Source organism: Rhineura floridana, chromosome 6, assembly GCF_030035675.1.
Source record: "Rhineura floridana isolate rRhiFlo1 chromosome 6, rRhiFlo1.hap2, whole genome shotgun sequence".
NCBI lineage: Eukaryota > Metazoa > Chordata > Lepidosauria > Squamata > Rhineuridae > Rhineura > Rhineura floridana.
Window position 1 is genome coordinate 126,953,278 of NC_084485.1, and position 27,387 is coordinate 126,980,664.

At 42.0% G+C, this 27,387-nt stretch overlaps 2 protein-coding genes across 13 annotated transcripts in view; one reads left to right on the forward strand and one right to left on the reverse strand.

Annotated features, from left to right (window-relative positions):
* LOC133387912 (very-long-chain enoyl-CoA reductase-like) overlaps window positions 1-1,035 on the reverse strand; it is a 37,437-nt gene extending 36,402 nt beyond the window's left edge. For 8 of the 11 annotated variants that reach the window (XR_009763602.1, XM_061633743.1, XM_061633752.1 and 5 more), the window contains exon 1: window positions 936-1,022. Coding sequence is in view for 1 of the 11 variants with exons in the window: in XM_061633746.1 (XP_061489730.1) it covers window positions 936-962 (27 nt within the window). In the remaining 10 variants the exon portion in view is untranslated. Of the gene's footprint in view, window positions 1-935 lie in introns of all 11 variants that reach the window. The other 3 variants (XM_061633751.1, XM_061633749.1, XM_061633746.1) reach the window with 2 other exon arrangements.
* On the forward strand, window positions 500-25,466 carry GCLM (glutamate-cysteine ligase modifier subunit). Of its 2 annotated transcripts, XM_061633754.1 has the most exons (8): window positions 500-1,097; window positions 8,777-8,986; window positions 14,795-14,860; window positions 16,358-16,442; window positions 20,467-20,523; window positions 21,860-22,062; window positions 22,367-22,481; window positions 23,152-25,466. In XM_061633754.1, the coding sequence occupies exons 2-8, from the start codon at window positions 8,861-8,863 to the stop codon at window positions 23,322-23,324; spliced, it is 825 nt and encodes a 274-aa protein (XP_061489738.1). In that variant the 5' UTR covers window positions 500-1,097; window positions 8,777-8,860; the 3' UTR covers window positions 23,325-25,466. The 2 variants fall into 2 exon arrangements, with proteins under 2 accessions (XP_061489738.1, XP_061489737.1); XM_061633753.1 differs by lacking the exon at window positions 500-1,097 and having other exon boundaries at window positions 8,447-8,986.
* The last annotated feature ends 1,921 nt before the right edge of the window (window positions 25,467-27,387 follow it).

A 27,387-nucleotide genomic window follows, 5' to 3' on the forward strand; every position in this document is an offset into this window, starting at 1 on the left:
CACATGCAAAGCAGTAGCTCTACCACTGATTGCCAACATGCAGAGTCGCTCTCCCTCTTTAGGGCCACCTTGTTATGCACACATACACATAGTGACCAGCACTGGTTTTTAAGCTTTTTGCAAACTGCCCAAACCTTGTATATTTTGCTGAGGCAGGCAAAACATAATCCGGTGTGTGGTGGCAGCAACTGCCCATGGATGCCAAGCAACTCCCAAGAGGCCATGACCGTGTGAATGTGTCACTTTCTTCCCACGAGTTACAGTGGCACCGAACTCTTGGGCTTCGCGACAGGAACGGCAGCCAAACTCAACAACAAAGCAGGTTTCCTGCTCAAGCAGAGAGAGAAAAGCTGCTCGAAAAACACAAGCCCCATCCGACCGCCTCCCCTCCCACGCCTAACGGGCCGGGCAGGATAGAGCGCGGGATCGCAACCTGACCGAAGGTTGAGTTGCAACAGGAAGCACTACCAGCATGTAAATATATGGTTAGCATGATGATTGTGATGATAATGAGGATGTGCATGTTTGGGCGACAGGTGAATCTTTTGAGGTTAAAGACTACTGTCTTAGGAGCAGTTTAAAGTTTAACCTCCTCAGCAGCGTTGCGAGGGAGGTCACAGTGGTCCTAACGGTCACAGGGAGGCAACGTGCTTTGGATTCGGCTGCAAGTGTCTGCTTCCCGTTAGGCTCCAATGCAGAGATGAGCGATGGGCGGAGAGGCAGCTCTCGCTGTTCCCTTCCCTGCTCCACTCGCTGGCGAAGGACCCTGTGCTCGCCAAGTGATCCGATCCAGGTGGCGGGCGCATACGCACCCTTCGGATGCCCTTCCTTGCAGTCGCCTCCAGAAACCTTGACCCCTTGGGGTTCCAGCCCCCCAGCGCGCTTCCTCCTTCTCAAGCCCCACCAACTCAGGGCGGCCTCGCCGGGACACCTACCTCGAAGAAAGTGATCCTACTGCCCATTGTGCAGGCAATCGCGCTACCCGCCCGGCTCCAGCAGCCCGTATATGGGACGCAATCACCACCACCACCACCTCCTCCCGTCTGCGCCGCGGCTGCACTTCAATTGGGGCCCCGGACGGTCCTCCGGCCAATCAGGTGATTCCTTACCCATCCCCACCCCCACCCCTACCCCTGAGGAAGCCCTGCTGGGAAAGTGGAGGGCGCGTCCAGACCGGGGGGGGGCAGTTGCGCTCGGCCAGCTTACTTCCCCATCCACCACTCCCTCCCCATCCTCTGGGTGCTGCTGCTGCATGCAGCCAGGATGCGCTCAGTCCATCAGCAGCTCCGCAGTAAAGGGGGGGAAACGGCGATCCGTAGTGGAAAGGCGCTGAACGAGAGTTTGTTTTGTGCCACGTGCGAGCAAATATTCGCATATATGCATGGGAACGTTCAGTTGGCCTCCTTAGCTTGTGTGCCGTCACGTGATTGATTGTACGTGCGAATGCGTCACCACAGAAAGGCTATTCACGCAAGCATAGAAGCCGCTCGAGCACTGGTTTACTTAAAATATTTAAATCCTTATAAAACTTCAAGGCAACTCACAAAGAAGAACCATCAAAGAGAACTTCTAAAAAAGCTTTTAACCCCCATTACTCCAAAGAGCCCAGGCGGAATTCAGCCCCCCCCCTTCCCTAGTCCCATCACAAGAACCCTGTGATGTAGAGAAATAGTTGGCTGGCCCAAGGTCACGTAGTGAGCTTCCTAACTGAGCAGAAATAGTAAGACAGATCTGCAAATCCAACGTTTGCCATACCATGCTGACTGACGCAACACTTGGGCACAGTTCAACCCAGGTGGCAACCAACATACTTTTTGTGATAGACGTGCAAGCAAGCACTCCTCTGCTACTCACCTGTGACACATTTGCTTTCCCAGCCCTACCTAGAGATGCTGAGGACTAATCCTTTGTATGCAAAGGATGTGCTCTACCTCTGAGCTATATGGTATTTCCCCAAATACAGGCTCAGCACCTGCATGATTGGAATCCACACGGAGTCCTCTCGATTGAGGCTTGCCTGCTCCACTGTCACATTGAGGCTTGCCTGCTCCACTGTCACATGAAGGCCGTTGCAGCCTGGGTACTGGTCCGTACTGGGCCTTAAATACTCACGGCTGAATATGTGACTCCACTGAAAAACTATGATGTTCTCAGTTGTGTGGGTTTCACAACGGCACCCAATCACACATTGTCATTTGATGTCACAGGTATAACATAATGAGCATGCATGGATGCACAAGCCTAGAAACAACTTTTACATCACCCTAAAACTATATCTTTTTTATTTTGTAAATATTTTATAGAGATTTTTATCCTTCACAAAATCAACATAAAACAAGGAAAACTAAACATATGGTACAGTCTTGGGTGTTAAGTACATTAATATCCTTTGACTCCTTAAGGGCACCTCTCAACAGTATTTTTGCAGGTGGAATTCAAGTGCATACCAGGACATTCAGGGTTGCACAGTTAAAGTGGATTAAAGTCTTCCGTCGCCCTCCCACAACGAATCCTCTTTTAAAAATAAATGGACTTTTTGTGGTTAGGAAAGAGACTGGTAAATGATTGAAAAGTGCGGAATGAACAAATGACTAAGGGAAAGACATATTAACACCCTGCAAGCAAATAGGAATGAATGCTCATTGTCAGTAACCTCGGTTCAAACAAATCAGAATGAACACTCAGTAAAGACCAGATATAATTAACTTCTGTGTAAGCTTTGCGCAAGCAAATCAGAATGAATGATCAATGAATATTGGTTGTCTAGAGGAGCCCTAAGACAATTTCCCTTTTGTTTGTACTGTAGTTTAACCAGTGATTTTACTTCCTAACCAAATAGACCATAAGGCAGAGCTTGGAAAAGTTACTTTTTTGAACTACAACTCCCATCAGCCCCAGCCAGCATGGCCACTGGATTGGGCTGATGGGAGTTGTAGTTCAAAAAAGTAACTTTTCCAAGCTCTGCCATAAGGAACCATGGATGCCCAATGACAAATGTTATAAAGGCATGCTGGTGTGGGCTCTTGCACTGCATTCCTTATCTAACCAAGGTGGTATTGTGGGCAAAACTGAGGAGGGGCACTCTTATGCTGGTCTGTCTGACCAGTTCTGCCAGCATATCTTTTGTGCTAGCAGCATATCTCAAGTTCTGCCAACATAGTAGGGCTTCTGCCAGATCCTATAGCCCCTCAAGCAAGGGAAATCCAGCATAGGATTGTGTCCTTAATTGTAAATCATTCCTACCAGAAAACTATTTAGTATTGATGCAGCCAAATTTGGTGTATGATCAGAATGATGTTTAAGCCTCTGTATTTAAACCCTGCTAACATTTAACATCCCCTCCATTTGAGCTGCAGTCCTCTGCGATGCTGCCAAGGTTTAGTTAACCATTATTGGAGTCCAACAGACAGTGATAAATAGAAGCTTGCAGCAGCAAATTCCAAATACTGGAAGGCATTATTTGCATAGAATGCACACAAAAGGGGGGTTACTTATTCCAAATGTGGAATATAAATAAATTAGGCTTGATTTACAAATGTGTTTTGGATTTCATACAAAATATTATATAATTGTTCCCTTCTTGCATTCATATGTTATGCCTTCTTCATTAGACTTATTAATATACTATAGTTAAGCATTTGTGTGTGTGTTATGTGCCTGCAAGTCAATTACGACTTATGGTGGTCCTACAAATCAGCAACCTCCAATAGCATCTGTTGTAAACCACCCTGTTGTAAATTCAGGTCTTTGGCTTCCTTTATGGAGTCAATCCGTCTTTTGTTTGGTCTTCCTCTTTTTCTACTCCCTTCTGTTTTTCCCACCATTATTGTCTCTTCTAGTGAATCATGTCTTCTCATTATATGTCCAAAGTATGATAATCTCAGTTTCATCATTTTAGCTTCTAATGATAATTCTGGTTTAATGTGTTCTAACACGAAATTATATGTCTTTTTCACGGTCCATGGCATCTGCAAAACTCTTCTCCAACATCACATTTCAGATTAGTTGATTCTTCTCTTATCCACTTTTTTCACTGTTCAACTTTCACTTCCATACATAGAGATCGGGAATACCATGGTCTGAATGATCCTGACTTTGGTGTTCAGTGATACATCTTTGTATTTGAGGATCTTTTCTAGTTCTCTCATAGCTGCCCTCCCCAGTCCTGGCCTTCTTCTAATTTCTTGACTGTTTCCATTTTCGTTAATAAGTGTGCCAAGGTATTGATAATCCTTGACAAGTTCAATATCCTCATTGTCAACGTTAAAGCTACATAAATCTTCTGTTGTCATTACTTTAGTCTTCTTGCTGTTCAGCTGTAGTCCTGCTTTTGTGCTTTCCTCTTTCCCTTTCATCAGCATTCGTTTCAGTTCATTACTGATTTCTGATAGTAGTATGGTATCGTCTGCATATCTTAAATTATTGATATTTCTCCTTCGGATTTCCACACTGCCTTCATCTTGGTCCAACCCTGCTTTCCGTATGATATGTTCTGCTTATAGATTAAACAAATAGGGTGATAAAATACACCCCTGTCTCACACTCTTCCTGATGGGAAACCATTCAGTTTCTCCATATTCTGTCTTTACAGTAGCCTCTTGTCCAGTATATAGGTTGCACATCAGCATTTAACAGAATGTAATTTTGTAAAGATCAGCTGTGGAGGGAAAGCAAAATTAAAATAATCTTTCAAGTCCCAATCTTGAATCTTGATTGACTCAGTTCCACAGAGGAAACTACAGAGTGCTAGTGATGAGGCAACAGCCTTTGCTTTGGACCAATTCATGTTCATCATGCAAAATACAAGTTTTGGAGCTACACAGAACTCTTCTGTAAGTCTGAGATATTTATTTTTGCAAGGGAGGGTAGATGTATATTTGCTGCTTTCATGGCTTATCCTATATCTATAGGTTTTTGTTCGTATAATAAAATAGCAGTCTATAGCTGAACACATGAAAACAATATTGCCCAAACTTTTGATCCTTTAAGCACTTTTTTAATGAATTAAAATTGAGGGTATAATTCTTGACAATTGGAAGGAAGTTGGTCCAAAACAGACTTGGACTTATGCAGAGTTGCAGTGGGGAGCCTTCTTCACTGGAAGTGACTGAAGTGGCAATCATATATCCACTTACCTGGGAGTAAGACCCACTGGACTTAGTGGGGCTTATGTCCAAGCAGTCATGTATAGGATTGCAGCTTGAAAGATCCAGTCCCACCACCAGCACCATCTGTTTGGAAGGAAGTCCAGGGCACCAAATCACATAACAATATAGCAAGGCAACCTCCTCCTCAGATGGTCGCTTTGGGTTCATAGTAGACTTTGATGATTCAATTATTCTGTTTTTCGTTCAATGCTAGCAGTTCTCTTGTAGCATATAATTTAAGAATTACCGCATTCATAATCGTCCATGCTAATAAGTTTCAAGTGACACAATGGCACTCTCCTGCCCTCCCTGATAGTCTATGAAAATTATGCTGCCTCTGGGGGAAAAAGGGGAAAAGATGACTAAGGCATGCCTGCAATTCTAACGCTGTTCAGAACTCATTGATTCCCTGAAAGATTTAAGAAATGAAAGAGTTGAAAGCATGGATGATTTTAATGAAGCTGGAGATTTATCCTGAAAACACACTAGATATACGGGTCATGTAAGTTTGGAATGGCTGTGTCAAACTAGGTGTAGATTCAAACCTTTTACATGTTTTCATTGTATTCCCTATGATTTCTGGGCAGTCTTCCATCCAGGTGGTGCTCAGACCAGAGCTGGAGTTAAGGGCAGGCAAGCCAGGCATCCAACTGGCATGCTGGGCTTGAGGGGCGTCAGACTCAGGGTGCACTGATCATCCGCTATCTGCTCAACCCACCAACTAAAACAAATAGTACAAACCATTCATACAGCATGAAGCAATGCAAACAGGCAGATCCTCACATGTAGAATTATGCATTTCAGGGATCAATCACGTATGCAAAAATTATGCATCAAAGTTGCAAAATTGTACAATAATAAAATAAGGTAGTAAAAGTTGTATAGATGGAATAGGGCACTGAAATCACTTCCCTCCTGGATTGCCATTTGATTTAGGGCTGGCCCTAAATCCGAGGTGGGGTGGAGTCAAGCACCATAATAAACAGGCCAGGCCACATTGAGATCCAAGAGACAGGAGCAGCCAGTGCTACTGCTAGGATTTACCGGCTCCAATGCATGTGAGTTAGATGAGTTTCATTTCCAGACATGTACTACGGAAGAATTGACGCAAGATCACAAGGACAGGGAACAATGTCTAAAGGAATGTCCACCATTTGTTTATGATTAGTATCTACATACATGCCATATTGCCGTTACCTGACTATAAATACAAATCAAGCAGGCAGGCATAAATGTAAAGAGCCTAATCAAAGGAAGTTGAAAGAAGCTAAAAGACACTAGACATTATTCCAGTTTTTCAAAACAGACAAAGGATTGGAGAGAGCAGGGAGATGGGGTGTGTGTCTTGTGTTACTAGTTTATAGTAGGTCCCAAGAAAGTATGTTGAACCCTCTATTGGCTGCCATGCCATCCATGCTTAGTGAACCGCATTCACTGTTAGGTGGAGTAGTAGCTGGTTGAAGGACCATATTAAAAGTGTGCTCATCAATGGCTGTTTATCATCCTGAAAATAAATGACAAGCAGGTTCTGTCCTGGGCTAGTGTTGTTTGACATCTCTATAAATGACTTGGATGAAGGAGAAGAGGAGATGCTCATTGAATCTGCAGATGACCGCAAACTGGGTGAGATAGCCAGTACTTTAGCAGACAGAAAGAGGATGAGAACTGGGGGGAAAACTAAAAAAATAAATTTCAGCAGAGATAGATGTAAAGTTCTGCATTTTGGTAGGAAGAATCAGATGGAAAAATGCAGGATGGATGACGCCTGGCTTGACAGGTGGGGTTGTAGTAGACAGCCAGCTAAACATGAGCTAACAGCGTGACATAGCAGCTCAAAAGGCTAATGCAATTCTTCAACAGCATCCAATACTTCAACAGAAAGATAGTGTTCGGATTGTGAGAATTAAGGTAGCATTCTATTCTGCTTTGATCAAACCTCACCTGAAGTACTGTCTCTCAATCTGGGCACAATAGTTTAGAAAGGATGGAATATGGAATATATTTGGAGTAGATTGACAAAGATGGTGATGAAGTCCTGTGATGAAAGGTTGAAGGAGCTGGGTATATTAGCCTGGAGAAGAGACAATTAAGAGGCATTATGATGGCTGTCTTCAAATAGTTGAAAGGCTATAGAGAATGGAACAAACCTTTCTGTTGCTCCAGAGGGTAGGATCTAAATCAGAGTATTCAAATTACAAGAAATAAATTTAGATTAAAGATTAGGAGGAACTTCCTGATGTTTTGAGCTGTTCCACATTGGAATGGACTGCAACAGAAGGCAGTCGGCTCCCTTTGGTTAGAAGTTTTGAAGCACAGTCTGGATGGCCACCTATCAGGGATGCTGTAGTAATGGATTTCCTGCACTGACAAGGGGTTGGAATAGATGACCTTTAAGGCCACTTCCAATTCTACGATTCTATGACGGGTCACAAGGCAGGTGGGTCTGATTTAAATAGGCAAGTTCTAGAAGAGCTGTTGTATTAGATTGTTGCAAAAATGAAACTCTGATATGCTGCACCGTATCAGCTCATATCCAGCCTGATCTTATGTGTGTTTTACTCAGAAATAAGTCTCAGTGGGACATACTCTGTTCCACTCCCTGCTGAAATAGGAGGGCCCCCCTTCTGTAGTGGCATTCTGCCAGCTTTTGAGACTCGCCTGGTCACACAGGCATTCCCTTTGATCTCTCAATCCCAGTCTCTTGTTTTCATTGCTGTGTTGTTTCAATAGGATTGCCTTACTGCATATTTTTAATTCTGGATGGCTATATTTTAATGTTTAATAGGATTGTTTTATTATGGACTTCAATTATGGAGGTTTATATTTTAATGTTTTAATGGGGTTGTTTTATTGTTCATTTTAATAATTGATGTTTGTATTTTAATTTTTATGTCATTGGTTTTTATGCTCGTAAACCGCTTAGAAGTCTATTTTGGCATTAAGCAGTAAGTAAATAAATAAATAAATAACCCCCCCAAACCCTGCATTGCAACCCTAGTCTCACTGGGAAGTAACCCCCATTTTACTCAGTGGAGCTTATTTTTGAATAAACATATATAGGATTGTGCCATGAGCTTTTGTACAAAAGTATATGAATTTTTGTAGGCAGGAGGACACTATCTCTCCAGATGCAGAATGAGAAAGAAAGATTGTTGTGGTCCAAGGAGAGGAGAGGGAGGTGAAAGAGACTCAGGTGGACTTAGGTCCTAGATAACCGGCAGAGGGCGCTGGTCAAAAACGCTTACGTTCCCAACAGATCGGGTGAGAGCAAAGGGAATCACAGCTGTCACAGCACATGCTCCTTACTACCGGGCATGCGCGCTGATAGGAAGTCCTTGCTCTCAGCCGTAGGAAGTGCAGCTCGGGTTCAGCTGGGATTAAACCAGTAGGTCGTCGTTGCAGCTGCCGCGTCCGTGCGGTCCGAGGACCTCTCGCTTTCTCCTCTGCACAAGCGAGCTGTTGTCACAGGGCTTCCAGCGCCCTGTGTAGACCGGCGCGTCCTGCCGCCTATTGTCCCCTGCGCCATGTGACCGGGGACGGTGACACAGCACTTTTTCCCTCTCCTGCTTAGTCATCGTCCCCGTCTAATAAGACTGCCCAGCGAGCGCTCCCTTCCGCTTCTTTTCCAGCCGAGCCGGGGAGCGCGAAGTCCTTCTGTCTGTCCGGGAAGAGCGGCGGTCGTGAAGCGGGAGTGCCCAGGTCTGGCCGCCCACATGGGGACCGAGAGCGGCAGCGCCGGCATTTTGCTGGGGCAAGCAGGCACCCTCAACCTGCAGACGGGCAACCTGCTCAACTGGGGCTGCCTACGGAAGAAGTGCCCGGCCATCCCCAGCGAGGAGGTGAGCCTGGGAAGGAGGCAGTCTGGGAGGGATGGGGACACGGGGGTGGTTGCAGCCTTTCAGACGACGTGTGGATCTTCTTTTGTTAGGCGTGAGAAGAATACCGAGCGCGACTTGGCTTCTTGTTCTGGCTGGGCTGGAGTGGGAGGATGGGGCTGACACTAAACTCAAAGCCAGGCCGTTGCGATCGATTTTACTGCTTCCTCATAACAAAGATTGCTTGGCTGCCAGGTCGTAGTTGTTATTCCCTATCAAGAACTGGGGAAGCAGGTATCCTGGTTCTGTTATGGAGATCATATAGTGCTTTGGATAGGTTTTTAACATGTTGTTTTATTTATTTGGGTTTATTTCATTGTCACATCTCACAAAACGTGTTTTGCGTTTTTTTAAAAAAGTCCCAAACAGCATATCAGGATGATGGTGGTGATTAAAAACAACTGATGAGATATTATGAAAAGCCAATCCTCAATAAGATTAGGGATGGAGGGGAAATAACCAGCCTTTCTGGTTATTCATTTCCTCCTTCTCTGCTCCACTTTAGTTGGAGAATCTGTGGGTTCAGAGCAACACTGGAATCCCACCTGAGCCTACTTTTAGGAACTTCACTGTTACTAGGTATGTCTTTCTACAGGTGTATAATATTTCCTCATGTGTTATCCCTGAATTCAAAAACATCACCTGCCACTTCTACATTGTGTTTTTGTCATATTGTTACAGGTTGCTTCCAGACTGCCTGTTTATTGAGCATTCATCCTGATTCTTTTGCACACAGCTTGAAGCAAGGTTATATTATGTCACACCAAGCAGTTGTTATTCTACACCTTACTATGCATTTTTCTGTCACTTTCCTTATCATAAAAAGTCCAGTTTTGTTTAGATGTGGATTTGTTGCACAAGAGTGCCAAATCCACTTCAGGTGCCCAAGCTGAATTTCCAGGCAAGCCATAGAATCCCACCTGTAAAATAATGACTGCCTCAAAGCATTTAGCAGTCCTTTAAAAGCAATGATAGAGCAGGATTTTTAGCAAGAAAATTGCTTTTTATTACAAAAATGGAAGCCCATCACATTTTTTAAAACAAGTGCCAGTATTGTTTTTTCCTCCAGTTTTTGACACACATTTAAAAAATGAAATTCTAGTAACAACTGATGAGAAAAGACTTGCCAAACATTGTCCATGATGCTGGGGTTACTATCCATTTTCACAGTGTTTTTTTCTATTATATTTCCCCTAATATTTTCTAAATAACACTTTTACACACCTCTGAGCTCGCAACTTTTTCCAAATGTCTGTTTTGCAAAAGCTAATCTTAAAGACAGCTGTGGAAAAGCTAACAACTCTTACTGCCAAACTGATGAATTTACAAATTCATGGCTAACATTCTAAGTTAACAGTTTCTTTGATGAACTGTTGAATGTTTGATCAGACAACTTACTGAATATTTGACAGGCAGTTATGCCTTGGAGGGCTTCAGTTTTGCTTAACTACTCACAGTGACATTTTGCAATGCTAAAGGTTTATATGCTGAATCTGTTTTTTTAACAACCCAAAACTTGTCAGCCAAATACACGTCTAGCTTAGCAGTTAAATCTGAACATCTTGAACTGTGTTGCAGCATGTATCTACAAAATGTTGCTTGCCTCACCCCAGTTGTAATTGCAGTATGGAATCCTGTTGTAATTACACTTTGGCATCATATTGTATCTTCAAGCTGTACAGGCAGGCAGTGAGTGCTATGATGCTATGCCTGGGGGGTCAGTCCTTTTTAAACTACCTAAAAATGGTACAGCAAAACTGCATTTCATTCTAATCATTTTCTTATGCCTAATAAAATCTATTCAAAGCTCCTGGATCAGATCTGTGCTGCACTAATGTGCTCATGTATCATATTTATTACAAGAAAATAAGTATGTCAGTTCCCCCCATGCTATGAAATATTATAGTACTCTGTAACAGCTGAAGCTATGATAGCCCAAAGTATCCCAAGTTTATTTTTTTCCAGCTTTACATTTACTCTCGGCTACCTTACGAAAACTATTTCTGCAAAAACAGTTGGCATAAATACGTAGAGGATTTTTGCTTGCAGAATATACTTCTTCACTGATTTAAGAAGGGAATAAGTTTGTCACAGCCAAAACCCATAATAAGCTTTTTTTTTGCCTGTCAGAAATCCACTTGGTGAGCATGTAGCAATAATTAAAATTTGCTTTCTAACTTCTTGGAAAAGTACATTGTTAATATGTTGGATAATCAGCTTGCTGTGTGTTTTATTGATTATTCTAAAGATCAAGTTCAGCTTGTTGTATTGAGTTTCTACAGAGCCAGCAGCCCAATTTTAGAACATAGATTATAAGGACTGAAAACTATTGTTCTGCAAACTATAGGCTCCCATACCATTCTGAGGTAGTAAGTTATATTTGGCAGGTATCCAGTAGCCTCTTGAATGTAATGAAAGCCACTATTCAAAACAGAGGTGAGTGTTCCTTTTCAATAGGCTGGATGGGAGGACTATATTTTGAAGACAGCCTTTATTTCCCAATATAGAAATATAAGGGGAAAATGTATCTACTTGCTAACATGTGACCACCCCAAGTTTCTCTCCCTCCCATTACACTATCCCATACATTTGGGATGATCCACAGTTGAAACGAATGCATTGAGCGGTCTGAGGCATAGATAGATAAATAAGCACTCGCATGTATTTGTTTCAATCATAGATCATCCCAAATGCATCATTATAAACCAAGAATGAAGGTGGAGGGGAAGCAAACATACATGAACAAACTAACTAACAAACGAAGACTTTAAAAAGTGATATAAACACTGGAAAAGATTTTTAAAAAAGAGAAATAAAATGGTTGTCCCTACTCTTCTCACCCAACTATCCATCTCCTACCTTCCTTTTTCTGTAGGCAGCATTAATAGAAGGCACTGGGTGCAGAATCTTTCCAGAATCTCTGGAGTCCGATACGTAAAAGGCGCAGATAAGGTTGCTAATAACATTACAGCTGTTATTTGATTATTTGCACTTCTGGTCTCGCAACATGGAGAGCCAGCGTGGTGTAGTGGTCAGAGTGGGACTAGGACCTGGGAGATCAGGGATCAAATCCCCACTCCGCCATGAAGCTTGCTGGGTGACCTTGGGTCAGTCTCAGCCTAACCTACCTCACAGGGTTGTTGTGAGGATAAAATGGAGATTGAGGAGAACCATCTGCGCCACCTTGAGCTCCTTGGAGGAAAGGTGGGATATAAATGTAATAAATAAATAAATAAACTCCCAGACCAGCTCTGTAATGAAGTATTGAGGATACAGAATGAGCCCTGACAACACAGCCTGTGTATTTTGTTGTTGCTCTTAGCGTGCCGTCCAAGCTTTCTGCTGCTGTTATTAGGGATGCATGTTTGGATCTTTTTATGAATTGCATCTGTTTTTGTGTGAATGTGTTGATATTATTATGTATTTCTTTTACTTAGGCTTATGTTCTTAAATATGCTGTAAGTTGCTTGGGAGACTTTTGTGTAATAAGCGACTAACAAGTCTAATAAATAATATTTCCCTGACATGTATCAGTCATGCCTGGCCGCTGTGGCACTTGAGAGACATTAGTTCATATTTTTGGATCCTTTTTCAATCCATGCAACTACAGCATAGTATCTAACCCCGTGGCTTTTAAGCTGTGATCTAGAAAACCCTGGGGTTCCTCAGTTAGAATATCAGTCATAGTAGGCAGGTTTTCTGGACAGACTGCTTGCTCTCCTCTACTCATCTTGCCCTGTAATGTACAGCCACAGGGCAGCATTGAGTGTGTTGCAGGGCATAGTCTCAGTTCAGGTAAGGTGATAGTGAATGGTTCACTGAATGCCAAAAGATCTTGCCAGCACCCTGTGCAAACTCAGTGTGTGCCCTAAAGCAGGCCGCAGAATCCTTCGCAAGATGCTGAAGTTCCTCAGCAGACCACTCTGAGATTCCTCAGCACAGACCGCTCAACAGAGAAAGAGTTCCTTAAAATTAGAAACCGCAGGTCTAAGCTGACTTTTTTTTTAATAGTTGGGGAAACTAGTCAGATAATAAATTTGAAACTTATTTCTGTAGGTGAACATTTTATGCTTCACAGGCTGTTAGACTCCAAAGCCAGCACAACAGGGAATATTATATGTTTGGGCACTTCACCAATCGAAACATTATTAGTCGAGAGTCATTGGCCTTTTAATCAATTAGTCACTTGACAGGTTACATTTAAATACATTAGCATGGTACCAAAATTTCACTGAACAAGGTGTCCTCCTGAAATTCTAAAGAGAACACGAGACAACTTCCAATTCAATAAACAAATGCTACCATTCTATTCTAGAAGGAAAGGCTATCTTTAGTTTTCTTACTCATTTCATATTACAGTACCACCTGGAGCCATAAGAGTGGCACCCCCCCCCCAAAAAAATATGCCCTTAATGTGCTTAAGAATTGCGTTTCATCGATTTAATTGTTCTACAATGATTAATCAACCATACCTTTTATTTGTTTGATCTCCCATTTTAAAGCTTTACTTAAGATGAATTTGCAGCTTTTGTAAATAGTCACTGCATGAGAAACACTGCAACAAGATCAGGTGACAGATTTTGCTTCTCACTTTTTCTTTCTTTTTTGTAGAGTGGAAGTCTCCATTCCTTTAGACCTGGGCCCAAGCTGCCCCTGTGCCTTGTCAACTTAGGAAGTTAATTGATCATACCAGTCAGCCTGTCCTCAATTCAGATCATGATGTTGTTGAGCAGGAAATTGAAACTTGTCAAATTCCCTTATTTTTCTTCACTTCGTGAGGATTATATGGATATAGATGAGTTAAAAATGGCAGCCTGTAAATAATTTTTGGAGAGATTAAGGTCGGGGAAGGCAGAAAGAAGGCAGTGGTCTACCAGGGGAAAATTTTCAGGAGCTGGCCTAGTGCCTACTGTTGTTTGCTGGCATTCTGGTAAAGAGGATAAGGACTGGGTGCACCTTGATCTAATCCTGCAAGAGGCTTAGGCTCTTAAGCAAGAATTCATACTCAGTGGGCCAGCTTACATGTTGAATAAACCATGGTTTATTATGATAGGAGCAGCCCTTGGGCTCACACACTTCTCCCCTGTCCTCCTCCAGCACAATGAGGCATCCAGTACAATTTTCCAGCTTTTGATGACTTTCATCCTTTTTTGCTCTCTCCTCCCAAATCATGAATTTGCTGCATACTTTGAGCTTTCCTCCCCCCACCCCAGCTACTAAGGCCCATTTTTGTCCCTTGTGTGTCCTTATGGGGGACACCCACTTTAACTCATGGGAAGAGTGAAGAACGTTTTAAAACGGGTGGTGAATTGCAGAAAAAGGTTTCCTTTCCTCTTCACCATTTTGTGTTTACATTTGGGGAAGGGCCATAGCTCAGTGGTAGAGCATCTACTTTGTGTGCACAACGTCCCAGGTTCGATCCCTGGCATCTCCGGGTAGGGCTGGGAAATCCTGGAAAGCTGCTGCCGGTCAGTGTGGAGAGTACAGAGCTAAATAGATCCATTGTCTGACTCTGTATAAGACAGCTTCCTTGTGTTCCTGTGTCTTCACATATCTTGTTATATTGCTGTCCCAAGCATGTATAACATGCCTAGTTTGCACTCTTGCATAGACGGAGTGACAAAGGCAGTAGGGGGACAAGCAGGGAAAGATTAATCTCTCCTCTGCTTGCAACAGGCATGCGTCTTGGATATTCTTTGAATGTAGTTCTCTCTCATTGTATTGCAAAACAGAAACCACGTATCGTTAAATAGTGAAAATGTTGTTTTGCAGCTGCGGGATTGCATTCAGAAAACCTTAAATGAATGGAGTTCAAAGATTAGCCCAGGTCTAATGCAGGTAAGCAATCTTTTTCTCTTTTTTGTGTGTGTGTTTCTTTACAAATGCATTAGTCAAACAATTACAATTTCCTCTGGGCCAGCCTCAGTCTGCCCTTGTCAAATGAAATCGATGACTGGAAAGACAAAATAATATAGTTAAAGTTACCCATGTGCCAGAGAGAATAAAAACTTTTTTACCAGGCACCAAAATGATAGCAAAGTCGGCACCAGGCGTGGCTCCCTGGGGAGAGCGTTCCAGAGATGGGGGCTGAGAAGGCCCGTGCGCTGGTCACGACTCTCTGTGCTTCTTTGGGACATGGAGTAGGGCCTGGGAGGATGAGCACAGTGTCTGGACATGCTCATAAAGAAGCGGTCCTTTAGGGGTTGGGGTCCCAAGCAATATAGCATGTGAGCCTCAAAAAGAGCACTTTGAATAGAGGAGGGGTGGCGAACCTTAGGTCCAGGAACTGAATGCCACCCCACAGGCCTCTCTGTTTGACCCTTGCAACTCTCCCCCAGGCCATCACCCCCTTACTGGCCTTGATATGCATCCCAAGGTCTTTTGCCCAGCTAGTGTGCATCCTTGAACTCTCTTAACTGTTCTTGTTTGCTGGATGGAGGATAGAGAGGGGTATGAGAGAAACTAGCTTGTTGGACAAAGCTAAAATTTACATTTACGTTTGCCTTTGGTCCCCATCCACCACTGGCATGTGGCCCTTGGAAATTGCCCAGAAGGAAATGCGGCCCTTGAGCTGAAAAAGACTCCCCACTCCTGAAATAAAGCCTGGAAATGCATTGACAGACAGTGCTGTTTTGCCTTAGAATTGGACCAGAGGCCATCATTTCATCCATTGGCGATCACTCGTGGCCGAGTAAGATTGTCTTCCAGGGTAAGCTCTTTAACAGTGGGTCTGTAAGTGACTGTGGAGGCCCATTCTGGATCCACATAGAGGACATAGGTTTCCAGATGGAAGATGGTCACGATATAACTGGATTATTTGTGTGAACGTATTCCAGTGTCTGATTTTATTTCACTTTAAATAATTTTGTGTCCCATTTTTTAACAACATTTTGTTTCATGTGTTACATGGATCTGCAGCTTGTACTTAGTAAGGCTGATTGCAGGCATAACATAAAACGAAGACTCTCAGTATAGGTGTAGTGTGGCAAACCTGCCTTAAAAACCAAATATGAGCTTTGACCTGCCTGCAGTTTGCTGTTATGCTCATCAGTTTTTCCCTCCTGCCCTCCTTCCCCGATGCTGTTGCCTCCTGGTGGGCAGTGTGACCCCAGCCTCCGTACCTGCATGCCTCAGACAGGGAGATTCCAGGGCTTTTGTCTCGGGCATCCAGCTGCAGAGTAGTCCGGCTTGCTTCCCCCCCCCCAGTATGGAAACAGAACTTTTGCCAAACTCGAGGCTGGTTTCTATATGTCTGATGTAGCTAAGAGCGTACCGTAGGCGCTCAGCTGCTAATACTGGTGAGCTTCTCATGACTGTCCGTGTATTCAATTGCAGGAGATGCCAGAAATCCTTGAATGTACTGTAGCTCAAGCCATAGAAAAGATCAATCCTGAAGAAAGGGAAGAACTGAAAGTTTCAGGTAAAATTCATTTTGGCACTTGATTCGGAGGGAGCGGGTCCAGTCGGTCATTGGGGACTTATGGACTATTAACCTGTTGAAGAGGTTAGGAAATTGAATTAGAGGGCTAGCATTAGACAATGTTGTGTAATGAATGGATGGGAATGCAGAGGTGAAAGGCTGTGGACTTCGGCTTCTGCCATTGGCTAGGGGCCAAGGGTCATTGGGAGGCTGATCGCCCCGTCTTCCAGGAAGAACATCATGACAAAGGGAGACCAGTCTGCCCCCATCCATTGGCCCAAGAGTTAATAGCTATAGAGGGCTTGCATCCCCCTTTCCCAACATAAACCTGCCTTATACTGAATCAGACCATTGGTCTGTCTAGCTCAGTTTTGGCTGCACTGATTGGCAGCAGCTCTCCAGGATTTCAGGCAAGGGTCTTTCCCTACCTGGAGGCACCAGAGATTGAACCTGGAACCTTCTGCATACCATGCAGATGCTCTACCACTGAGCTGTAGTCCTTGCCTGCAAGAACACTCTGCTCCATCTGCCTGTTGCATCTGCCTGGGACTGCAAAAGAAAAGAGAAAGGATACTTGGACCTCTTCCACTGACCATCCCTGCAGTTGCCAAGGAAGTTCAGCCTGGCCTGAAGATAGCCTTGAAGATAGCTCGAGGATTTTCTTCCTCAGCCGTTTCCTTCTACGCCCCTTCTCTTTTGTGTCTTGACTTTTTATTTGTAAGCCTGAGGGCAGAGCTTGACTTTATTTTAATTTTTTTTGTGAGCCGATTTGGGGGATGACAAGTTGTCTGAAAAGCAGGATAAAAATATAGTAAGGAAATGAACGCTACTGCTTTGTGCTCAAAGGTACAAGCTATAAAAGCAACAATTGATAGTCCTTTATGAATCAATCTCCCGGTTGTTTGGTTAGCATGTCGGGCTGCAATCTTAACCTTACTTACCTTGGAGTAAGACCCACTGAATTGAATTTAATAGAACTTCCTTCTGGGTAGATGTGGTTAGGATTATGCCGTTAATAGTTTGTCTACGTTCCAGCTGTGTTTACATGGAATGCTAAATCAGTGTTTAACATCATGAGGACAAATCTTGGTAAGCCACAGGCTTACACTTTTCCCAGTAGGTTTATTAATCTGAACTATAGTTAGGGTTACATGCAAATACCAGGGCTGCGGAGTCGGAGTTGTGGAGTCGGAGTCGGAGTCTGAAGCAATTTTGGGTGGAGTCGGAGTCAGTAGAAATGTACCCACTCCAGCTTCAAAATAAATTTTGATTGACAAATTTTTAGAAATATAAATTCAAAATGTCAAAGAAGCTTCCCATGAAGTCAGCTGTAGTTGAGCATTTCACCATAATTCAAGATGGAAAACATTTTGTGTGTCAGTGTATGACACAGGATCCAGATGAAGACAAATGCTGTGATGCCAAGATCAGCGCATATTCAGGTAGCGATAAAAATGCTCCTATGAGAGCTTCCAATTTAAAAAGACATTTACAGTCCTTTCCAGGGCTGTGGAGTTGGAAGCAATTTTGGGTGGAGTCAGAGTCAGACAGTAGAAAAATAGAGGAGTCGGAGTCGAAGGTTTGGCATACCGACTCCACAGCCCTGGCAAATACAGCCAAAGAGGGCATTACCAGAAACTGACTTTTGGTAGTTTTGTTGGTATCATTGCAGCAGCGTTGCTCATTCATATCTCCATACGCAGCAACAATCTGCATGATCATCTCATAGCCCTAGGCAATGCATGTCTTTTTTTTTTTTTTTTTGGGAAAGTTGCTGCTGTCACTGTTACAGCGCTGGAAGCTAAATGACAACTCAAAACCGGGGACAAACAAGAAAGTATGAGCAATCGCTTTCATCATGCCTGGCTTCTGAACTTCCTGTGGCCTCTAGCTGTTGGATACTGAATGGTGTGTTAGATGGACCTCTGGTCTCCTCCAGTAACACACAAAGCAATTCTGGAGTTCTTAAAAGAGAAGGCAGCAGTTTCTGAGTGGCATTTCAGTCACAGTAGGATGATGGGTGCTCTACTACTGTTGCCTGCACCTTTAAAACAACTTAAGGAAGAAGGCTTCACATATTTTCTCACTGAGTGGTGCCTGTTCCACCAGATTGGATTACAAAAGTCACTGAACAGAGAGAATAGAAATGGGCTTTTCTGAGTTTATTGTACGCAAGCTCTTCTCTGTCACTAAAGGATCTTTTAAAATTATCCTAAAATCTTCTTTGTATAGTTCTTTACATTCTCAGTTGCTAAGAATGTGTGTGTCAGAGAGCTGTATTTATGAATTGTAGGCAGTTAATTTTATTTCTTTGGTGAAGTGGTTAAACATGATCCAAAAAACCACAACCCCGTCACTGTACAGTTCTGTTCCTGTTCTGACAGATCTGTTCATTGCTACTGGCTAAAATGCATGACAGACAGTTAGTAATTGCATACCTCTTGTCTTGGGAAATGTTTTCGGATTTTAAGATACTGGAGGTTGTGGTTTGAATGTAGCATTGTGTGACTCTTGCTACACATCTTTCTCCTCCCTTTTAAATATAAGGTCCAGTTCTGGCCCATAATAACAATAGTAGGGTGTGGGTTTTTAAAAATTATTATTATTATAATAGCAAAATGAACGGTGCCTGACTCAAGAGGCTTCGGGCATAGTTATATACTGTTTGCTGATTATGTGAAATAGGGCTTCAGTTGAGTGACTGAATTTTACTGTGTTTTCCGTGCAGGATTTCAAGTGAGTGGTATCATGGTTATGCTGTATATAGATGTTATACGCCTTTTGATTGATTTTTTTTAAAGAAAAACAGCAACACTCAAACACATTTATTTGGTAGCTGCTTTCAGTGTTAACCAATAGACTATTTGTAAAGGTTCAGCGCTATCTTATGCATGCTAGTCAGGAAACAAACCCCACAACCCTTTGTTTATTGGGCTTACTCCCAGGAAAGCATGCCTAGGATTGCAACTATCTGATCACACTGAACACACACACTATTCATTCAAAGGCAAAAGTGGCTTTGTACATTTTGAAATGTGTGTATCCAACTTGAACGCCATTGGGTGTGCAGTTGGGAGCAGCATAAGATCATAGGAGACTGTTACGTACTGAGTCAGAACACTAGTCCATCTACCGCAGTATTTTTTATCTATGCCAGAGGCTGACCTTTGTTGGCCGACCTTTTCAAGGGCCGTATGCCAAGAGAGGTCATGGCCAAAGTGAAAGTGTTTGTCACCAAAGTTGAGGTGACCACCACTGCCCACTACCTCTCCTGCACAGGTACACACAGGCAGGCAGGCGCACATATATTGGTCACCATCTGTGTCGCCATTGTACTGCATCTCTCCCCATCACAGCGCTGACATGGTGGAGAGGTTTAAATGTCTTCACCAAGCCCGCCACTCCAATGGGGAGGACAATAGCCTTGGAAGAGCCTGCTGGATCAGGCCACTGGCCCAACCAGTCCAGCATCCTGTCCCCACAGTGGCCAGCCCAATGCCTATGGGAAGCCTGAAAGCAGGACCAGGGTGCAACAGCACTCTCTCCCCTCCTGCGGTTTCCAACAACTGGAATTCAGAAACACGCTGTCTCCGACGGTGGAGGGAGGACATAGCCACCAGGATTACTAGCCATTGATAGTCTTATCCTCCATGAAGACTGGTCTCTGAAGATGATGGTTTACTTCCCCAGTACTTCAGTAGGGAGGAAGGTGGGGACTGGGAGGCCACTTGAAATGGCTTGGTGGGTCTGATTCAGGGCACGTGTTTACCATGCCTGCTCTACGCAAACGGGCAACAATTCTCCAGGGTTTCACAAAGTAGTTCTTCCCACGCTTGCCTAGAGACTCCGGAATTTGCACATGGGACCTTCTGCATGCAAAGGATGTGCTCTGCCACTGTGCTTTGGCCATTAGCATATTCTGGCTTTGTTGTTGCTGTTAAATTACCAGAAATCCGTGGCTTTGAATTTGCATGATTGCAGTAGATGCTGTCTTTCCTTATTAACTCCAGCTTGTCATTTTCAGCAAAATTGTTTATCGCAGGATCAAACTCTTCATCGATCAGAGAAGCAGTCAGTATGAGTAAGTTTGAGACTTGAACCATTTCTAAGTTTGCTGGGGGGGGGGTTAAAGCCTGTTGTGACTCTGAAATCCAGAAAGGAATTTTTACAAATCTAGTGACCTTTGTACTTTTTCTCCACAGCCTTTGAACAGACAATAAAACAGAGATGGGGAATCTTTTTTTTCCATTCAAGGGCCTTATATTTTGTGGCCAAACTTCCATGGGCTGCATGCCAATAATGAGTAAGGCTAAAGGGAAAGTGTACATCCCCACACCCTTGCCACATACATACGTGAACACACTCATACATACATATTACATGTATGCATAAATGCAGCATACAACATACATGCATTCTCTGTCATACACACATGCATAGTCCCTTACATTAATCCCACCATGCAATTAGGTTTGAAAAAGGCTTTGTATGGGAGGCAATAGGATTTTTTCAAACCTAACTGCAAGGGGGGCATTTTTAGCAGGGAGTGTTTCAGCTGTGAAATGGCTCCCATATCACATTTAGGCTTTAGGGGGGGAAATTATGAGGCTTTTTTCAAACCTAATTGCAGCAGGCCAGCGGTTTTCCATCTGCAATAAAATATGTAACCCTTACATCCTGCAGAAGTATACATTAGTTCAGGGATAGCCAATGTGGTGTCTTCCAGATGTTGCTGTACTACAACTCCCATCAGCTCCAGCTAGTATGGCCTGTGGTTGGGGGTGATGGGAATTGTAGTCTAACAACATCTGGAGGGCATCACATTGGTTATTTACTCCTGCACTAGCTTGTTAAGAACTGAAAGAAATTAAGACTTTGCAAAATCTACTGTTGCACTGCAGAGCAACCTTCAAACACATTACACAAGCAAAATTTAGTTTTTTATTTTTCTTGTAGCAATGTTTTGGCATGTGAAGCTGCCTTGGGGTACAGAACAGAAAAAAGGGATATTAGCCTTTGTAAATTAATTTTTATCATACGAGTGTGCATGTATCGGGTTCCATATGCCTCCCGTAAACCTCATCTAAGCTCTTAAAATAAGTCTTTCATACAGTTTTCTTGATCTGCAATTGAATGGTCAGAACCTATTAAGAATTCTGCTAGTTCTTCCTGCCTTTTCAGTGTATTTTGCTTCAATTTAATACCTTTATTTAGGATCTTTCTTATAATTTAAAACATTGTTTTGCTTGATCTTGTAAAATCGGTTTGTATCTGCAGGGATTTATGTGAACTCCCAGATTTGAACACTTATACAAGGAATAGACTAAGTGAATTGGAGATATGTAGACTTGTGTTTCTTAAAACTTTTTGTAATTATTTTTTGTCCTGCTTAAGCATGAGTGTTTTCTCTTTTTTAGCATGTTCTGCCTTTGGTGTTGACCAGTTAGATTCCGTGATAATTGCTCCTCCTCCAACCGAAGACGGGATTAATCTCTCCTTGGAATATTTACAACCTTACTGGGCAGAGCTTGAAAACTTAGTTCAAAACAAAAAGATTGTTGCCATAGGGACTTCTGATCTAGATAAAACACTGTTGGAGCAACTATTCTTGTGGGCACAGGTAAGAGGCAAGCTGTTCAACTGAAATAACCTGGATCTCTGCTTTTTCTGTTAATATGTGCTGCTAAATATTGTTATGAATCAGATATAATTTTAAACTAAGTATAGACATTAGATCGCCTGGTGAGCATGTGAGTAATTGCAACCCTATCTTTGATACATGAAGCAACATTTAAGTTAAAAAAGAATGGAACAGCTTGCCATATGTCATATGTGCACGTGCAATCAATTAAATACAATGCAAGGCAAATACCATAGCACTATCTTATATTTGAAGGAAAGCTTTTTTTTTTTGCTTTTTTTAGGTGAAGCCAAGCAGTAATCAGGTGAATCTTGCTTCCTGTTGTGTGATGCCACCAGATCTGACTGCATTTGCAAAAGAGTTTGATATCCAGCTATTAACACATAATGATCCAAAAGGTATGACCAGGTGAAGAACATAGGTGTTGCCTTGTTAAAACAGACCAAAGGCCATTTATGCTTTAGTATTTTAAGATCATGAAGATTTAGCTCTGTTATCTATATAACCATATTATCCATGCAACTAGAGTCCACTACAATGTTTAGAAAAAGAACTCATCAAGTAATGAATAAAAGTAGAAGTTTCTAGAGCAGCCTTTCCCAACCTTTGGGTCCCCAGATAATGCTGGACTACAATTCTCATCATTCTTGACCATTGGCCATGCTGGCTGGGGCTGATGGGAGTTGTAGTCCAGCAACATCTGGGGACGCAAAGGTTGGGAAAGGCTGTTCTAGAGCATTGATCTCTGTGACATTCTGGAATAAAAAAATATCAGGGCAACTATGTAATGCTTTTGCTTTATTGCAGTGGTGTTGCTTCTACACAGACTGTCCAGAAAGAGCATTCATACATATTGTATTAATTTTAAATAATATTTTAAAATAATAATACATTGGTGTTCTGAATGCTGGTAGCACAATTGTCTAAATCAGTGGTTCCCAACCTTTATGAGTACGCAACCTCCTTTGTAACCTCAACAATTTTCACAACTCCCACATACAAATCTACTGGTCTAAATGCAGTGGTACCATCACCTAAAGTGCTGTTCTATCTCTGATGTAACTTTAGAACTCCTTTGTGAGACAAGCTTCCAAGAAACGCTTCAGGAAAGTATCCCAGATTGCCAAGTGCTTGAATGGACTCCAGTGTGGCTTCTACGATACTCAGTCATTGTTAAGAGCAGAGGAATTATCAAATCCAAAGGCTACATCTTGCAAGCTAAAAGAATCTCATCATCTTAAGACTGACCTTGACATTACCGTGCTTCTGAAAGACCATGTCTCTTCTAGATAATTGCGTCAAGATGCAAACTGGAATTTGTAAAGACCAAAAGGTTTTATTACCAATTAGTCCAGATTACATAATGGCCTAACAGTCTGATGCCATTGTCATCTATCCATTTCCTTCTCTTTCATATGCGTGTTTTGTGTTGAGATCACCTTGCTCACATGTGAAATATTTTGTTTTCATTAAAGTTTTTTGCTAATTTAGAGATTATATATATATATATATATATATATATATAAATACTTGAAATATTTTAATATCTAATATAAACAAAATTTGACCAGGTATATTTTGATCAAAATATTTTTATTTGCAAGGATTAATGTAACTTGATAAACCTTACTGCTGCTGAGCTGATAGCTAAGTAAATTTAGGAACACTGGTGGAATAAGCATTCTTTGATTTAAACTAGTGGTATAAAATTAAAGGTATGCAAGCAAATTGCTTAATATATTGAATGTATACTTGATCCCCATACAGTGTAATACTTGTATTACATAACTTTTTCTTCCATTGTGTCTATACCATCTTCCTCTTGGCATATGCTCAGGAGATGGCATGTTTCTCTTAGAATGGGAGAGGTCTGGTAAAAAACAGAATTAACTCTCTCAAAACTTGGCTATTTTTGTTTTGCTATTGTTGAAGCATGATTCATAATTTGAGAACCATAAAAAGACTGTGTTTATATATAAACCTCAGCATTGCACACAATAATCAAGCAATTTTGAGGCCACTTAAAGATAATTCTTCTGTCTGGAAACCAACCAGAGATGCCTAAGTTACACAAAAAACAATTTGGGTGGGTTCCAAACTCAAGTCATGCTTAGAGTAGACCTGCTTGGAATTTAAGTAACCTAAATCACATTGCTTTTAAGTGGGTCTACTCTAAGCATGATTAAGTGTGGCTCCAATCCTTTGTTTTTGACAGGACTGGTTTGGTGCATTCAGCGCAAATGAAGCTGTTTCCTAGTTTTTCGTTTTAAATTCAGTAGGGCCCCACTCATATGGCAGATTAGGTTCCAGACCCCCATCGAAAAGCAAAAACTGCCGAAAAGCGGATCAGCTGTAGCATGGGGGTCTGGAACCTAACCCGCTGATCGTGCCAGATATGATCAGCTGTAGCACGGGGGTCTGGAACCTAACCCACTGATTGCAGCAGAGGAGATCAGTTGTAGTGTGGGGGTCTGGTCGCACCGGAAGAGAAGATCCGCTGTAGCACACTACAGCGGATCTTCCCCTCCTCCAGTGAGATCAGCTGGAGCGCAGGGAGCTCCAGTCCCCGCTCCAGCTGATTGCCCCGCTGGCACCGTATTAGTGGAACGCTGAAAAGCAGGGCGCCAAGAAGAGGGGCCCTACTGTATACCCACAGAGAGTGACAGACATTTTGCCATTTTTGTGTCATTCGAACAAGGTTACAGTTTGTATTTGTATCTGTATTCCCATTTGATGCATGAATGAAAGGTTTCATAAGGGGTGGTCAACTTTATCTGAAGTCTAAAGTTTTACATTCTTATTAAAAATAACAGGTAGCTAAGTGAAATAAATGCTTTTGTAGTGTTCATCATACGATATTTATATACTTCAATCCATTCCAGCAGACAAACTTCTCAAGCTTTTATAAAGATTTTGAATAAGGGGATTTCACATGTGGTCATGTTTGGTTCCTAAAATATTTTAAGCATGCAGTGGACACCCTAGATCTCAACTTTTTCTTGGAATTAAGTTCCATTAAAACCATTAGGGCATTAGTGGTGAGTATTGTGTGAATCCATCTACCCAAGTAATTTGGGGGGAAATCCTGGACAACTAGTGGAATCAACTTAAATAAAACTTCTCAGACACGATTCTAGAATAAACTTTGATTTGCTGCTTAAAACATCTGAATAATTTTGGAGATAGTGATAAAAAATAGTATGTGTTGAATGTACATAAAGTTTGTTTATGCAAAATTGGGGTCAGAAAATGGGCTGAATTGTCAGCTGCAGTTGTATGTAGTCTGCTCAGAATTAACTGGTTTTGTTTAAACTTCTGTACCAAATGAGCTTTTACTTGTTTGAAAACCATTATTGTTGATTAAAAAACTTGCTTTACAGAAATCTGGTTTCTCCTGTGCATGTGCAGCCTTGCAAATAATTCTTCAGGTTCTGTTGCACTTTTTGGAGTGGGGAGTAGAGAAATATTTTATTTATTTTGACTATTTCTATATCGCTTAATATATAAAAATATCTCTAAGCAGTGTACAAGAAAAAAGAGAACACAAGTATTTATAAAAAGTACACAATGAAGCCATAATACAAATAAACTCATACTTAATACAAATTATTAACAAATAAATATACCAACAGCAAATTCCATCACACTTCCCCACTTATCCCCTGCCCTGCTCTGTTCCAACAACTTGGAAGAGAGTCCTATCGTAAGCCATGGTGCATTTAACAAGGCTACCCTTCCGCCTCTGTTGTTTCAGTCTCCAAGACGACTTCGCAATACTCCACCTCCTTGAGAAAAAGGCCGTCTTACAGATTTTGGTTTGGATTTTCTCCAACCACCATGAGTAGTACTCCAGATATGTATGTTATCTGGAAAGCACACATGCCAAATATGAAATCAGAACACATTCTTGGCAGTACTGAAGCAGGAGAAAGATCTCCCTTCAGCCAGACCTCAGTTTGAGCCAAGGCTCTGAGCACCTGTTTTCAATATTTCGTGCTGTTCTGGAATAGGTTATCATAGCTTTCTCCAACATAACCTGTATGCTAATATCAGTGTTTACAGGTATACTTGAGCCTATCCAAAAGGAAGAAAATGCCTGAAGCTAGGCCAGCCCTACAGTGGCCATGCAGCTTCCAATCCACAGAGAACAGCAATGCTGGCAGTGATTCTAGATTTCCTTTATTAACATTCCCTTTCTGGACCAATTATCTTCCTCCATATATATATAAAGGTTTCTTGAAATACTTTTTATGTACAAAACGCAAAGCAAATGCTAGAAATAACCAGAACTAGCCTCTTGCCACAGAACAACAATGAAATCTGTTCATCCATCCAGCTTAATAGAAACATCTCGGTAAAGTAAGACAATCCGTTAGGCCTTTTATTGCACTGTTAGTCTTAACATTGAACTGCTCTTTACTTTTAACCTATATAATCAGTTTTATTTGTACCCTACACTTCTACTCATAGGGCACTTCAGAGGCTTCACAACATACACTTTTGTCTTGCACATTTATCTCAAAAAGGTTGAGAGATTTGTGCTTCCCTGCGTGCTATGTTATCTCAATAATTACTAGCCCCAGAATTTCTGGTGTCTAAGGTGGGAGGGACAAAGCACTATAAATGATCCCAGGAACAGGAGGAACCAGAGCTGCTGGTAGGATTTGCAGCCCCCCCCCCAATCATGGAAGTAGCTGCTGTGATCTTCCATAGGTCAGATCCACATGTTAATTTACACAAACAGACTTTTTTTTAAGAAGTAGTGTCTGCACCAGCTAAGAGGATAAAAGTGAAGTGTATGCTGCCCCGTAATGAAGTTCTCTGGGCAGCCTGCAATAAATATGTACAAACTTAATTACAAAAGAAACCATAAAATAAAAAGTGACAAAAGTCACTACAAGGTGAATGCAATTTAAACAAGATTGACTACATAGGTACTTTACTAAGCACCAAAAAGACCAAAGTTGGTGCCAAGCTTCCTTCCCCACAAAGGCTGTTTCATAACTTTACATAGCCCTAAAAAAGAAAATAGTCTGCCCATAAGTATAGTAATATTGAAGAGAATACAATTAAATATAAAAATTCAGACTATAAATGAACGTTAATATAAATATTAAATACATGCTGTGCAAGCACATTTAGCTGTATTCAATACAAAATATCCCAGTCATTCATTTTAAATTTTATAATTGAATTGTTTTAAACACTGCTTAGAGCTAATACAACCGCATAAATAGCTAAACCTCAGATATGTTTGCAATCATATAAGTTACATGGATTTATCGCCTCTTGTGTTCTTTCGTT